General features: G+C 44.6%; 1 protein-coding gene across 2 annotated transcripts in view; it reads left to right on the forward strand.

The window, feature by feature from the left end:
- The first annotated feature begins 11,052 nt into the window (after positions 1 to 11,052).
- Positions 11,053 to 17,071, forward strand: part of Tbc1d31 (TBC1 domain family member 31) — a 62,915-nt gene continuing 56,896 nt past the window's right edge. Inside the window, exons 1-2 of one of the 2 annotated variants that reach the window (XM_036208569.1) lie at positions 11,053 to 11,268; positions 16,693 to 16,839. In XM_036208569.1, the coding sequence (XP_036064462.1) occupies positions 11,192 to 11,268; positions 16,693 to 16,839 (224 nt within the window). In that variant the 5' untranslated portion in view covers positions 11,053 to 11,191. The remainder of the gene's footprint in view (positions 11,269 to 16,692; positions 16,840 to 17,071) is intronic. The other variant, XM_036208568.1, reaches the window with a different exon arrangement.

The following is a 17,071-nucleotide window of genomic DNA, read 5'->3' on the forward strand; positions in this document are numbered from 1 at the left end:
TCCTAGGGCAGTTAGGTCATTTCAGTTATGATTGGCTTAAGCAAGTGACAATCATATTAGTACATTCTAATTGACTACAGCTAGTCAGGGGCTAGTTAAGGCTACAGCTTTTCCATTTGGCGGCAGGCCTGAACAAATCCCTCACTCTGCCCTTATTTGGTTATCACCTATCACCTTGAGCTGCTGTGGTTCAGGCCTGGTACTGCATGTGCCAGGCCTCCTCTTCCTCGCTATCGAGGGTGTTGGAGACTGATTGTCCTTTGTTTATGGCTCTCTCAGAAACTGCTTGCTCAGTCTCAGGAAACTGAAATTGAGGCCTTATATCTGAGAGATGACTGAGCAGCCTGTTGTGGTGTCTGTTCGGTCCTCTCAGTTTCTAAGGGATAATAATAAAACAAAATAAAATATAGTGAGATTAAAACAAAAACTAACACATTATAATTGGACAAAACAAACACAAGGAAAAGAGCCCAAGAGAAGGCACAAGAAACAGAGACCCACTCGTTCACAGGAATCCCATGAAAACACTAAACTAGAAAACATAATATGTACGCAAAGGACCTGTAGGATAAAAAGAGAGAAGAAAAAATATAAATAAAATAAATGATGATGATGGTGATGATGATGATGATGATGATAATAAAATTAAAAAAAAAAAAAAAAAGAAACACAAGCCTGGTACTAGATTCAGGCCAAGAATCCATGATTGGGGAGCTCCCAGCCCAAAGGGATGAACATACATTATTATTTTGCTAAATGGACATAGTATCAAATCAGGAAATGGGACTAGGCTGGCCCACACACAAAGTTCCAGGACAGCCAGGGATACATAAGTGATAACATACACCTGTGCCTGGGAGCTGGAGCCCACTGCTTAGGGGATTGAGGGTGCAGCCAGGACTGCAGAAGGCAGGGAGACTAAAGTGCTCCACCATCCTGGGTGCCTTGGATGACATGCTCTATTGCATGGCGGTTATGCAGACCCTATACTCTTCCCTCCCGGATTAAACCCCGCCCCCTGTAAAAAGCTGCATCGTTCCAGCTTCCTTCGGGACATGTGGGGACGCCTACATGAACCAACCGATTAACAATGGAACAGAACTTATCAGGGATGGAGCCTCTGTCACCCCTCCCCCGTCACAGCGAAACATTTGGGCCTCCTTTCTTTGTTTTGCTACATGTATAGAAGGGGGAGATGTTAGGGACCAAGATTTCAGGGACCAAACATGAACCATGGAAAGTACTAGCTAAGCCAGAGAACAAGTCATAAGCCCACTGACCTTCCCCAGAGCAGTAACACCTGTTTACTAACCAGAGACTCCCAAAGATAAGAACATTCCACAGTCAGGTGCCATGGCAACTGAATGTAAAGAGCATTCCATGGTCAGGTAGCCTAGCAACAGAACAAATGGCCCCTGACCAGTGACTGCTGTGGATATCGCTCTGTGTAAATAAAGTTCTGATTGGCCAGTGGCCAGGCAGGAAGTATAGTCGGGACAAGAGAGAAGAGAATTCTGGGAAGTAGAGGCTGGAGGGAGACACCGCCAGCCGCCGCCATGGAAAGCAACATGTAAAGACACTGGTAAGCCACAAGCCATGTGGCAAAGTATAGACTAACAGAAATGGGTTAATTTAAGATAGAAGTAGATAACAAGAAGCCTGCCACAGCCATACAGTTTCTAAACAATGTAAGTTTCTGTGTGCTTTCTTGGTTGGGTCTGAGCAACTGTGGGACTGGCGGGTAAGAGAGATTTGTCCTGACTGGGCCAGGCAGGAAAACTCTAACTACAAGTGACCTTAGCCAATGTCTTGCTGTTGCACGACCTGCACGTCTCCCACGTCTTGCATGCCTTCCACATCTCTTCCCCTTCCCCCTTTCCTGCCCCCTCCCCTTCTATGCTATATAAGCCTTGCAAAGAGAAATAAATATTGCAGCTTGATCAGAATCTTGTCTTGCTGTCAGTCTCTCATGTCCCCTGTCTCTCATTCACTTGCCCCCACAGGTGGGTCACTCCTGCTGAAACCGCGCTGGTCGGGGCACATAAGGAGTTGGCCTCAAAACAAAACAAAAAATCCCCACTTGTTTATTGTCTGTCTAACTAGAAAGTGAGCTCTATGCAAGTGCATCTTTGTTCCGTTCACTACTGCAGCCCAGTGAGCAGCTCTTATTTATACACAGTAGCAGCTCAATGAACAACTATTAGCGAACAAACGAATATCCCCTCTGTCAAAGCCCAGCACAGGCAACCTTTGTACCAGAAGGAGTCAAGTTGTTCAAGTGCAGAAGAGAGAAAAGCTTAGCACTAAGAAAGTCAGACTTAGGGGAAATGAGGTCATTGGAGATGTAGTGAACACTCCAAGCACAGACTCGTTTAGTCACAGGATGTTATTGCTGTTGTGTGCAAACGTGCGTATGCCTGACTGGCGAGGCATCTGAGCCCAGAATGCTACATCTGTCGTGTTTGTGGGAAGGCAATCCAAATAGGCCAAACGCACATTTAGAGAGCTCAGAGATGATTTTATGTTTTGCCCATGCTGTCAGAAGCGCTGGGGGGAAAGTGTTGGGAAAAGAATGTGAACGTACACAACAGTCAGTGCTGTGCCTGTGTGAGGTTGCGCCCAGAGTGCCTCAGTGGGGTCACCGCTGACCGTTTGGCTTGGTTTGTTCTTTGGGAGGCTCTGACCTATGCACTGGGGCCTCTACTTGGTTAGCAGCATCCCCAGACCACCACAGACACCACCTTTCCCCAATTATGACAACCGGAGTGTGGCAGGTCTTTGTCAAATGCCCTGTGAGTGGATGGGGTAAAATCACCCCAACTGAGAAGCCCTGGATTCTAAATGACACTGGTGATGCCTATCCGCCCCTCTCCTCCTTTTGCCGCTGCGTATTTATTCCAGCACGCACACACACACACACACACACACACACACACACACACACACACCCCTAAGACATCCCCCATCCAATACAAGATGACTCATTCCTTTGCATACTCCTTCCAGATGTGCCCCCTGGGATTTCCTGCTGCCACACGTGGAAAACTGCTATATGAAGAAACTTTAATAAAGCGTATTTTAGCCATGCCTGGTGGCTCACATCTCTAATCCTAGTACATAGGGGCTAAGGCAGGAGAAACACCCAGAGCAAGACCCAGTCCCGAAGAAAGCATCTCCTTGAATTTGTGTGCTTCCACAGTTCATCCCCGCATTGACCATGACCTTGACCATGGGCTTCTGCAGCAGTACCTATTGTAACATCCCCTTCTTAGGAGCCAGTGTCATACAAAAATGCTCAGGGTAGACTGCTGAATGGTGAAAGGCCCCATGAAGAAAGGCCTGGGTGGATGAGAAACCATCTCCGATGTCCTAGCCCCAGCTGAGCTTCAGATGAAATGCAGTCCTGAGTGACCATGGCTGAACCGTGTGGATCAGAAGGGATCGGCTGAGCACAGATACACAAAAGTGTGAGGAACAGAAAATTAGTGTTTTCAAGGCAGTAAATTTTGAGGTGGTTTGTTATAGAGTAGGAAACAGCTGAATAAAATGACCAAATGCCTAAGTGAGTGAGCAAAGCAGTGTGTGAAACAGCTACTACCAGCTAATGCTATATTCTCAGGGATGCTCTGAGTCAATGATTAAACCTAACTGTTATTAAAAACCAAATGACACAAGCTAACATTAAAATGTAGGTTTAGGAGGTAACAAATATGCCTTGATTAGCATGCCACATTTTATTATCTGTAAGCTTGAGGCTATCTTATGTACGATAGTATTGCAGTACAACTCGGCAGTCAGGGACGCCATTCGGTAGCTCAAAACTGGTCAAGGTAGGAGTATTTACACCCCAGAGTTGCCAAACTATAGATGCCACAGTTTGGGTTTTTTCCTTAGCCCAGAGAGCCAGCTGCTGAACATTTAGAGCATGGTACCATCTTTAGTAGGACTTTTATAATGCCCACATGCCAGTACTGTTATTATCCCAATTTTACAGATGAAATAATCAAGACACAGAGACATTAAATTTTTTGCCCAATGTTAACGTCCTTATAGACAGCGGACTCAAAGAATATGGGTATTCTGAGTCCCATGTCTTTCAGTTTCTAATCCATATTTTCAAAATATCTACTTAAGGTGTATGCTCTAATCAGTGTAAGTTTACTGGTAGAAGAACTGGACAGAAGGGAGAATGAATGAGAGATTTCTACTTAACATGTGGTGAAAATACAAGATTCCATGGGATTTAATTTAAAAAAAAAAAAGCAAGTGATATTTTTTTAAAAGCCCTAAGGAAATGAAAAAGAGAAAATCCACACCGGGCATGGATGTCAGTCAATGTAGATTCCATTAGCCCATCCTTGCCCTCATACCTATTTCTTTGCATAGGATTCTCTTGTAGGGTTAGTTAGGTTGGACTCCGCTAAAAAAGATTACACCCTCCTAAGGTCAGTCAGTTAAATCAAATACTTCATCGGATAGCCTATCTTTCACTTTCCTCACTAGAAAATGTTTGCAGTATTTCCCAAACTCAGCAGTACATAAGGAAAAAAAAAAAGAAGAAAGAAAAATAGAACCAGGGAGATGGCTCAGTCTATAAAGCACTTGCCTTGCAAGGATCTTGACCTGCTTTCAATCCCCAGGACCAGTGCAGAAAAGCTGAGCACGGTGATACACGCTTGAGGTTGATCTCTCCCTCCACCATGTGCATGCACATGCACAAGCATGAATGCGCGCGCACACACACACACACACACACACACACACACACACACACACACACGGACATAGACACCTTCCCTCAGTGCTTCAGAAAGATGAATTTGACCACTGAGGAAGGCCACATAGAAAATGAGAGGTCCCGAAAAGCCGTTGAGATGTGACAACATTTGAGAAGGGGTGTTGGGTAGAGCTTTCCTCTAGGCCATCCTGATGTGGGCAGATGGCTTCTCTGCACACAGTCCTCCGACGTGGGCACCAGAGGAAAGATGCTGTACCACCCCAGAGCAGTTTCCTGGATAATAAACATTTCCCTCAATCAGCGTAATGTTCCTCATGGTAATTACAGGAGCTCTACTTCCGGTTTACTAGCGTCCTGTCACGCTTGATTGATGGCTTGCCCTCTGAGCCCACAGATGCACTCAGAAGCCTGTGAATCAGGCTAATTATTCAGTGCTGTAGGAAACAGTCCCAACATCCTGACTTCATAGCCACGTGCCCAAGGAAGTCTTCAAATAGGCTGCTACTGCAGAATATAATGTTTGGGTTTGACCGATAGAATTTTCCTGAGCTGGCTGGAGCATACTAATGGCCGCAGTAGCACAGTTAGGGGGTCATTCCTCTGACTTTGCAAACAGCTTTTTAAATGCCCCTGCCGATAATTGGGGAATACTAAAATTATGCCCCCTTAAGATGGAGTATTATGCAGTGCAGCTAAAGCTCCTGTCTCTAGGCTGCCCTGGCGTTTAGGACAGCTTTAAATGTGACAGGGGCTGCTAACTGCAGACACACCTTCTCTCTGGCTCTGGGAAAGGCTGTGAAGACTGGAAATTGCAGGCACAGCTCATTCTTTCATGGACTAGGAGGCTTCACTCTCTGGTCTTCTCCCCTCCCCCCGCTTTTTTTTTTTTTTTTTGGTCGGGGTCCTTTTAAAAACCCTAATCAACTGAACGTGGTGGCTCATGCCTTTAATCCCAGCACTGGAGAGATGGAGACTGGCAGATCCTTGCAGGCCAGCCTGGTCTACAGGGCAAGTTCCAGGACAGCTAGGGCTATGCAGAGAAACAAACCGTGCTCTGAAAAACAAAACAAACAACAACAAAAAACCCCAATCTATGTCAGCATGGATTTTTTTTTTTTTATTGTTTTCTTATTGTGTGTGGACATAAACTTGCTGCCTGCCGACATCAGCGTCACATTTCTGCCCCCTCCTGGGACATTGAACTGTTTCAGCTGTTAGTGCCAAATCCTTCCCATTCTACATGAAAATGTCATCCTTGCTTGCTTCATGTATGTTTTATGAAAATACCTAGGCATGGATATTTATTCAAGCAGCTTAGAACATATTTCTCTTTTCTCCTGTTCTGACTCATATGAAAGAAGTGAGGAAATGGCCCCTGCATCATAGTTTACCTACAGTGGCTTCTGCCTTTTTCCTCCCTCTCCCAAGGTCATATAGCTGAGTCATCAACCGGATGCAGAGCATTGCCTGGACTTGCACCAGCTGGCAGCAGGACCTAGGCCTTGTACTGACGAAACAGAACAGTTTATTTTGCAATGTCAGCCTTCCTAAACAATCTGTCAATGTCATCTGGCTGTTGCCTGCTTACAGGCCTTGTTCAGTGACTGCCTGGGCCAACTCCATATCCCCTTTGGACTTAACTGGGAACCACAGTTCCTCCCCTCCCCCACCTTTTCCTATCTCAAAGCCTCAAACTCTTTTCTTTTACTTTTGTGTATGTGTGTTCGTGTGATGTATGCACACATATGTGTGCATTCTTGTTCATGTATATGAGTGTGGGTATATGTGTGCCACAGTACGTGTATGTAGGTCAGAGGACAACCTCAGGAGTCAGTCTCTGCCTTCTATCTTGTTTGTAACAAGATCTCCTTCTTGTTCAGTGCTAAGTAAGCCCATGAGTTTCTGGGTATTCTCTCCTCTCCAGCTCCCGTTTCACATTGGAAAAACTCATGCTACTGTGCCCAGCTTTTCTGTTGGGTTTGGGCATCCAAGCTAAAGTCCTCACCCTTGCCTAGCAAAGGGTTTACCAGATGAGCCATCTCTCCAGTCCCACCCTCAAATTCTATTAAGTGTCGTCTCCACTGCAGACCAAAGTGCACTTAGAAACAGGGATTGATTGCCACGAGCTGCTTTCAGCATCAGATTGAATGCCATCAAATGGCAGCCTGCAGGCTTCTACTTGCTTCATTCTGCCATTTAATGGATAGTAACAATTGTTGCTATTGTTGTTGTTGTTGTCCTTGGTGGGTTTTTTTTTGTTTTTGTTTTTGTTTTTTTTTTTTTGGTTTTTCGAGACAGTGTAGCTTTGTGCCTTTCCTGGAACTCACTTGGTAGCCCAGGCTGACCTTGGACTCACAGAGATCCACCTGCCTCTGCCTCCTGAGTGCTGGGATTAAAGGCTTGTGTCACCACCACCCGGCTGGGTTTTTTGTTGTTGTTGTTGTTGTTGTTTTTGGCTATTTATTTATTTATTTAATTTTTTTAGAGCTGAGGATCGAACCCAGGGCCTTGTGCTTGCTAGGCAAGCGCACTACCATTGAGCTAAATTCCCAACCCCCTTTTTTTTTTTTCAAGACAGAGTTTCTCTATGTAGTTTTGGTGCCTGTCCTGGATCTTGCTCTGTAGCCCATGCTGGCCCTGAACTCACAGAGATCCACCTGGCTCTGCCTCCCGAGTGCTGGGATTAAATTAAAGGCGTGTGCCACCGCCACCAGGCTCCTTGGTGGTTTTGATGTGTGAAGTGTGAAAAGGCACCTTTATCTGGATAGAGTTGAGGGTTCATAAGAGGAATAGAGTACTAGCTAGGTGGGTGTACTTTGTATGTGTGGGTATGTGCACATGAGTGCATGTGGAGGTCAGAGGTCAACATTGGCTGTCCTTCCTCAGAAGCCATCCACTTCAATTTTTAATTTTGAGGCAGCTTCTCTTAAAATCAAGAAGTAGGCTAGGCTAACTGGCTGTGGGGCTCACGGGATCTGCCAGTCTTTACCTCTCCAGCACCAGGATTGTAAGTGTCAACAGCCATGTCCAGCCTTTTTGTGTATATTCTGGGGCCTTTGAACTTGGCACAGCAAACATATTACCAACTGAGCCATCACCCCAGTCCCATAGGTAAGGGATTTCTTAAATATGATTCCCAAAATCCCCTCCAAAGATGAAAATATGATAGGTTGATCTTCATTAATATCTTCTACTGTTTGGCAGACACTGGTTTAAGAAAACCTGGAAAAATAAGTCACAGACTGAAAAAATATTTGCAAAGCATATATATGTACAATGAAAAGCTTGTATTTAGGATATATGAATAACTCCCACAGTGCAATAACAGGAATTCAAACAATCCAATTAAAAACACATAAAGGATTTGAACAGGTACTTAGCAAGAATACACATAGAACACAAGTAATCACATGAAAAGATGCTGAAACTCATTTGTATTTTCAGAAGAAGAAATTAAGATCACTGTGGGTGCCGGGATATTCCCAGAGTGGCTACAATGACAAAGATTCATTACAAATGTGGAGCACCTGAACTCCCGTGCTGCCCTCAGAGCGAAGGGAACGATACAAGTATGCTGAACACATCTTCCATTTTCCTGAAAGCAAAACTGAAGCCTGCCACACGAGGCAATGGCTTCACTTTCAGGAGCACCCCCAAGAGAAACAAAAGGAACATTCACAGCAGCTTTACATGGAACAGGTAAAAACTGGAAACACGGCAGTGGCAATGTTCACCAATGGGTAAATAAATACATTATAGGGATATAATGAAACACCACTTAGCAATGAAAATGGTGACTGACTAATATCCCAACAAAACAAATGGATGTCTTAATAATACTTTCATACTCATGGTATATGAAAGAATCCAGTTGGAGGAGGAAAATGGGGGGGATGAATAAGACTTCATGTATATAAGTTTCTAGAAAATAATTAATGTAAGAAATAGATAACAATCAGCAGTTGCTGTATGCCAAGTAGATAAAAGATTACAAAGAAGATATAGGAGGAATTTTTACAGGGTTTCTTTGTGTAGATCTGGCTGTCCTGAAACTTGCTCTGTTGATCAGGCTGTCCTCAAACTCATAGAGATCTGCCTGCCTCTGCCTCCTGTGTGCTGGGATTAAAGGCGTGCGCCACTGCCCTGCTAATATAGAGGAAAATTTTAAGATGATAGATACGTTCATCATCTTGATTTGGTAGTGGTTTCACAATGGGCACTCATGTAAAAACTTACACAACTATATACTTTAAATATGTAAATGACACTACATACATGCTGTGCATATGTGTGTATCTGCTATTGACTGATGATCCACATGATTTTTTTTTTTTTTTCTGAGCTAAAGAATCACTCTGTGAGCCAGGCGGTGGTAGCACACACCTTTAATCCCAGCATTCCGGAGGTAGAGGCAGGCAGTTCTCTGTGAGTTTGAGGCCAGCCTGGTATACAAAGTGAGTGAGTTCCAGGACAGCCAGGGATGTTACACAGAGAAACATTGTTTCAGCAAAAAAAAAAAAAAAAAAAAAAAAAAAAAGAATCACTCTGTGGCTCAGGATGGCTTCCAGTTTGAAATCATCCTGCCTCAGCCTCCCCAGAGCTAGGATTATAGGTGTGTCACCATGCTTGGCTACATACTCTTCTGCTGTTGCTTTTCTGTTGTTGGAAATCATGGGGATCAGGAACAGAGGGATTAGAATCTGTTTTGGCTTTCCCCCTACTTCAGTTTCCTTGTCTAGAAAATAGAGATAATAATAGTACTTACCTGTAGTAGATCGAATGCTTCACCCCTCCACCTCATATATATCCATATGCCAATCTCAGTATGCATGAAGCCTGATAAACACTCATGTGCATGTACACACACACACACACACACACACACACACACACACGTCTTCGAAGATGTGATTAAGAATTTTCACAGAATAATATCATTCTGGATTATTCTTGTGAAACCTAAATCCAGTTATGTGTCCTGGTAAATGACAGTCAATTCAAGCTCTGAGACTTCAAGAGAACCTTTTCAGAGACTTGGGAACTTCACTTCAGGAGATACAGATTTAAATAGTCTTGCATGAGTGTTCCAAACGAGGAGCATGAATGAGTCAGAACTGCTGATTTAGCAGTTGTAAGAAGTTTCTATTGAAGATGAGGAAGAGCATGAGCTATGTGAAGGCGCAATGCGACTTATTAGCAATGAGAAGGAAATATACACACACACCTAGCAACTCTTGAGCAAAGCCTGATGGTGTCTAGATAGACACCTTAAGTCTCAGGAGCAATATGCTCATCAGATGACTATCGCTAAAAACTGGCCCTGAGCCAAAGGTCATTTTCCCCAGACAGTAGGCTCAGTAAGGTCATTGAGGTCAGCTCAAGTCCCGTTTCCTGAAAGATGTTTTTACTCTATTTTGAAAACCTCATTTAAATTTTACTTTATTGTGTTTTTTCCATTTATTTTTCACATATAAGAAAATACAGAGAGATTTGTAACAAACAGGTGGGTATCCCAGACGAAGAAGAAAATCTTTGTTGGCAAACTATATTCACTGAATGCTGAGAGAATATATTTCTGTTGTTTTATACACCAAACGTGACAAATCTGGAATCAATTCGCAACTTCAAACAGCACTGACGTGTTGTTAAGAGTATTATTTAAATTGTTAAGTTTCTCTGCGAATTAAGCGACGTTAAGCCACAGGAAAGCCACACATAGTAGTGAGCACTAGATAAACACTAAGTGAATTTTGGAAAAAAAAAAAAAAAAAAAGATTTCCGATGCCAATGCAGCTGGTTCTTGACGTCTTTGCTTTTCTAGATTGCGACTGGTGGACTGGAAACCATAACGTGGGAGTCTCTTGTAAATTTATGCAATTAAACCATGATGACTGGCAAAAAGAACGGAGTGTTTATCTAGGAGGTTCTGCGGAGCCTAGGAGTTCTAGGAAAGGAACTCTGTAACTCTCAACGCATTTGTCTTTTTGCTTCTCTATTAATTGTTTCTATAAATCTCTTACTCTCCAACACAACTTAGAAGGGAATGTAGGAGGCAGGGGGGCTCTCAGGAGAAAAACACTTTCCGTGTCTATTTGAGCCTAGAAGCCAGCAGAGCGCTGGTGCCAAGCTTCGTCTTCAGAAAACTACGACTCCCAGAAGCCTTTGGGTCGCAGGCTTGGAAGAGGCCTCAGAAAAGAGCTGGAGTCCAGGGGAGAAGTCGTTGGCCGATTCCATTGTCCTGAGTGGAGGGACCACCTGGGCGGATGTGGACGGATCCGCGATCTGATTGGTTGTAACTAGAGAGGGCGTCCGCCGTGGGATTGGTACGGCCCTCAGGGGCGGAGACCCAGCGGCGGCCGCTCGAATTTCCCGGGTTGGGCGCGCGGGGACTGCCGGGAAGCTCTCGGGACGGTTACCCACCCGGCCAGCAGTGGTCCCGAGTGGGGTTTCGACATGCAGAGCACTGACCTGGGCAACAAGGAGAGCGGCAAGATATGGCACCGCAAGCCGTCGCCGGCCACTCACGACGGGTGAGGCCGCGGGCTGCGGAGACCGGCGAGGGGGCGGGTCTGCGGGAGGCTGAGGGGGGTAGCGTGGAGGTGGGGTGCCGGCCCGGGAGTCCCACCTCTGGCCAGGCGCTGCATTCCCTGAGTTGGGACCTCAGGAGGAGCAAAGTAGCTCCGGAAGTCGTCGGCTGCAGATGCGTCCCAGGTTCTGGTCCCGGGTCCCAGGGAGCGGGAGGCAGGAGGAAGGCTCTACGATTTATGCAAAAGAATTTGCAGTTCTGCTGAATGCCAGAACTCCGCCTGCTTTGATTTATTAATGACTGCTCCATCTGGGGAAAGATTCCATCCAGGAGGGAGCAAAGAAAGCAATTGCATTTCCACATCTCTCCAAAAGCTACAGCTCGCCATCCTTAAGTCATTGCACACATCTTTAATGTTGAGAGCCAAGTTCTGCAGTTTGCACCGCGGAGTGTTTATCGCTGGGGCTGTCACCGATACCGGGCCTTCTATCGCTTCTTTCCGTTCTCTTGAGTCTGCGGGTTTGAGACCCGGCCTCCGGTGTGACGTCAGTGGCCGGTAGTACATTTGTTTTGGTTCACATGGCGCATGTCTAAGTGATCTTGGTGTTTCTGACTCCCTGGGCTTGCACGGACTCCATTACTTTGGGGATATGTCTCGAGATTGGTTACTCTAAAGACTTTTCTGTTTATCTTTTAGTTGCTTCCCCAGAAATCAAAATAAGTGTCTTTGTAGGCTGATTAAAAGTGTTGGGTCAGCCTCTTACTTAACCAGCCAGCCACTTTGGTTTCTGGTGGCTGGCCACCCTTTATCAATGCTGTTGACCCACCAACCTATTGAATAAAAAAGTTTGTCAGCAGTGGAGATTCTAAAGTGTTTTCATTTCCAAATATGGTGTTTATGTAAGTAGCACTCTCTACCTCTGGCTTCTCTAAAAGGTCTGATAATTATAGCTAACCTACTATTTCTTGCCGTTACAGAGTATCTAGATAGATTAAAAAAAAAAAAAAAAAGAACAAGTTCTTTATTATATGCTTCCACAAAAACATAGCTTTCTTTTTTGTTCTTTTAAACCGGTGGTTCTCATCCTGTGGGTCAAATGACTCATTCATCGAAGTCACCTAAGACCATTGGAAAATACGGCAGGTATTTGCGTTATGATTATAACAGTAGCAAATGTACAGTTATGAAGTAGCAATGAAAATAATTTTATGGTTGGGGGTCACCACAACCTGAGGAACTGTGTTAAAAGGTTGCGACATTAGGAAGGCCGAGAACCACTGATTTAAACCCATGCTGTGCCAGGGAGATGGTTAGGTAGATAAAGATGTATTCCAGCTTCCTGTCTGTTGCTGTGATAAAACACTCTGACCAAAAACAGCTAAATTAGGACAGGAAAGGATTTATTTGGTTTACATTTCCAGGTCACAGTCCATCAATGAATGAAGTTCGGGCAGGAACTTGAAACAGAAACTACGAAGGAACACTGCTTGCTGGGTCATGCTCAGCTAGCTTATAAGACATGCAGCTGAGGACTACCTGCCCAGGGAATGGTGCCACCCAATCAAGTCAATCCCCTGCAGTCATGCCACAGGCCAGTCTAATCTAAACCCTTCCTCAGCACTCTAGGCTTGTGTCACATTGACAATTAAAACTAACTAGGGTACCCACACTCCACAAAGTTGTCCTCATCCTCCACATGTGCTGCATGGCATACACATACACTACACACTGATAATTACCTTTTGGGGAGGGGGGTTCGAGACAGGGTTTCTCTATGTAGCCTTTGCTGTCCTGGAACTCGCTCTGTAGGCCAGCCTGGCTTTGAATTCATAGACATCTGCCTGCCTCTGCCTCCTGAGTGCTGGGATTAAAGGTGTGTGCCACCACCACCCGGCAACAATTACATCTTTTTAAAATAATAAAAAAAAATATTGCTGTGGGTTGAGAGAGACAAAGATGAGCCAGAAGATTTGTTGAAGTAAATGCAAGTTTACCAGGTGGATCCTTGGAGCAGATAATCGGTCAGTAAGCAGGGATAGTCACACTTAGCAGCACAGTTTGTTAATCTGAATACTGCCCTTGGTGGCCTAGCCGAATTCTACTCTACCATAATCTTATTTTTGTTGTCTGGTTGGTTTTGTTTGTTTGTTTTATCACATTTTTTTATTGATTGATTGATTGACTGATAGGTTGATTGATTGTATGTGCATGCCACAGTATACATGTAGAAGTCAGAGGACAACTTTGGGGAGATTCTCACCTCCCACCATGAATGAGGGTCCTGGGGATTGAACTCTGGTCCTTAGGCTTGGCCGCAAGCACCTTTACTGGCTGAGCCTGGCTTTGGTGTTTTGCAACAAGGTCTCACTTTTCTATCCCAGCCGGGTAGGAACTTGTGATCCTTCTGGCTTGGGCCTCCAAAGTGCCAGGCTGAAAGGTCCACCATGCCTGGCTGTTGTTCATATTGTGAACAATCACCATTTGATTTTTGTCATCAAACTGTAATGTTACAGAAAAAAAAGGCCGAGAGGGAAAAGTTATTTGTTGGGTCTGAGTTTAGTTGTTCGTGTGTGTTTATATGTTATTTGTGTCTGTGTTCATGTGTGTGCAGATGTACCAGTGAAGGCTCGAGATCAGCATCAGGTGTCCTCAATTGCTCCCCACCTTAGATTTTGAGCCATAGCCCCTCACTGAACTTAGTGTTCATTGGTTTAGCTAGACTGGCTGGCCAGTGAACTCAAGGGAGCTGTCTGTCCCCAGTTCCCCATCACTGGAGTGATGATGTGAGCCGCCATGCAGGCTCTTCCGTGAGTGCTGAGGATCCAGATTCAGGTCCCTGTGCCTCTGCAGTGGGTACTTTACTGACTGAGCCATCAGCCCCAAAGATACGCTGATGTTGTTTCAGGATAATCTTTGTTTTATTGTGTCCTCATTTGTTCTGGCACAGAGTCCACTGTAGCCTCTTCTGGCCTCCAACTCAGCATTGTAGCTGACAGTGACCTCGATCTTGTGATCCTCTGCCTCCACATTTTAAGTGCTGGGATTGCAGATGTACAGATGCAAGTGTACAACCATGATTGGCTTAATTCTTTGTTGTTGTTGTTTTGGTTTTTTGTTTGTTTGGCTTTTCGAAACAAGGCTTCTCTGTGTAGCCCTGGCTGTCCTGGAACTCACTCTGTAGACCAGGCTGGCCTCAAACTCAGATATCTGCCTGCCTCTGCCACCTGAGTGCTGCGATTAAAAGTGTGTCCCACCACCACTAATTTTTGTATTTTTAACACCATAGAACTACACAAAAATTAGGTGTTTTTTTTTTCTGTCCCCAATCAGTCTAATAAGATGTATATTTAGATAAACATGAGGAAAAATAATTTTTTTCACTGCTGAGTATTCAGCCTAGGGCCTTGTACATATTAGGCAAGTGCTGTACCAATGAGCTACATGCATCTTCAGTTTTTGGAGAAAATGTTTAATCCACGTATCACTTTAGCACACTTCCATAAGGTGTTTTTTTTTTTTTTAAATGAGAGCTTAATTTGTTATATTAAAACTCTTATACAAGGGGTTGGAGAGATGGCTCAGGGCTTAAGTGTGTCGGCCGCTCTTGCAGAGGATCCAGGTTTAATTCCCAGTACCCACTTGGTACCTCACAACCATCTGTAATTCCAGTCCCCGGAGAATCTAGCACCCTCTTCTGGCATCTGCAGGCAGCAGGCGTGGGCAGGGTGCACAGACATACATTCAGCCAAAAAAGACCCATATGCATAAAACAAGTAATTTTTAAAAGATTCATACACAAGATAAAATGTTCACAATTAAATACTGTTGTTGAGATAAAGAAGGGGTGCTGGCCAGAGGGCTCAGAAGGTCAGGGAGGCCGCTGCCATGCTGGGCCCTGGGGCCCATATGATAGGAGAGCATTGATTCCTGTAAGTTGTCCCGGGACCTCCACATGTGAGGCATGTGCACACTCTGGCACATGTGCGCACTCACACACACATGAATAATGTTGAAAAGAATGGGATTGTACCCTTTTTTTTGAGCTGAGGATCAAACCCAGGGCCTTGCGGTTGCTAGGCAAGCGCTCTACCACTGAACTAAATCCCTAACCCAACTGTACCATTCTTTAAGACCAGAGAGACTATGCTTGTTTTCTTCTCTTTTTCGTTTGTTCTTGAGATATGATCTCACTATGTGACCAAAGTCGGGTTCACGTGCTCCTGCTTCCTCCGGAGTCCTGGGATTGTAGGCGTGCATCAGTCTGCAACTTTCTATATTGAAGAGTCATTTTGGGCTGCAAGCTTTTTTCTGATACTTTGTGTGTGTGTGTGTGTCATGGCATACATGTGGCGGTCGGAGGACAACTGTGGATGTCACATCTCTCCTTTCATCATGTGGGCCTAGGGGATCAAACTCAGGTCACCAGGCTTGGTGGCAAGCGTCTCTGCCTGCTGAGCCATCCCACTGGCCCAGTGCTACAAGTTTTATAAACAGTTTCTCAGCAGATGTATGGCACAAGAATCCTCAAATAATGGTAAATTTAAACAAATACTGCTGTCCATTCCTTACAAAGTTTGCCCATGAAAGTAGTATATGATCATTACCAACTACGTATCAAATGTGGAAAAGCAGAGTGGGGGAAAGGCACCATGTCCCTGTTCTCTGCACACAGCTAGCAGTATTTATTCGTGTTTATCCTTTTCCCCATGTGTACACCTTTTCTTTTGCATTTTTATTTTAATTGTATGCTTGTGTTTGTATTTCTGGATGAGCGATTTAAAGACTAAGGTTAAGATGCTCGAACTTTCACGTAGCTTTATTCATGCCGCATGTTTCTATAGGGTAATATTGGAGAATAAGCTCCATTTTTTACCGTTTGAGAAGTGTGATTCATGGGGGTTTGAAAGAGCAACTTAAAGCAGCCCACAGACATGGTGAGAGTGTGTTGTGTGTTGTGGGTCAGGTGCAGGACTGCAGTGATGAGCGAGTAGTCCTCACAGCACACCCCTGCTGGGGTACTGTGCAGGTCTGTCTGGTGGAGGAGGAGATACATTTAACTCCTCTGGGAGCATTTTATATTACAGAAACGAACTCTTATACCCTGCTGCCTGTTCGTCTTAGCATGTGCTGTTCTATGTATCTGTAAGTGACAGCAGGGTAGGAATCTTGTCTGTCAGTTACTCCCAGTGTCTGGCTTCCTCAGCTCTGACAGTAAGCTTTAGAATAATTAATGAATAAATGAATGCTAGCTTCTCTCATAATGAATGGCTCTCTGGACTATTTAGGAGTTTTTATAAGATGGCATCTAGGGAAGAGAAGAAAGAGCACCAGGAAGAATAAGCAGGCAGAACACTGTCAGTAGAACCCTATGTGTAAAAGCCGGTGTGTGACGTAGAATGTAACATTGAGATCCTTGTGTCTTGGCAGAATTATAGTGAACATTGTTCACAGCACTTCTGAATACCATCCGAAAGCTTTGCGGTTTTTGAATGTGGCTTTTGATGGCTCAGGCGACTCCTTTATTGCTGGGGACCACCAGGGAAACATCTATACTTTTGACTTGCATGGAAACAGGTAAGCAGATGTTTTGGGTATGGCCCTTATCATTCAGGAAGTTACTGACTGTTGACTAGTCCGTTACCTCCCACTGATTTACAAAGTGCTCCTGAGTTCTCAGAAGGAAGGATAAAGAACTGGTTTACAGGGTCTCTTCCCATCCTGGGCTGGCCTCCCCATTGCTGGTAACCACCATCCCGACTGCTTGGTTTTTTTTTTCCTTTCATTAAAAAAAAATTACATTGCATTT

The sequence above is a fragment of the Onychomys torridus genome, chromosome 16 (genome assembly GCF_903995425.1).
Source record: "Onychomys torridus chromosome 16, mOncTor1.1, whole genome shotgun sequence".
NCBI lineage: Eukaryota > Metazoa > Chordata > Mammalia > Rodentia > Cricetidae > Onychomys > Onychomys torridus.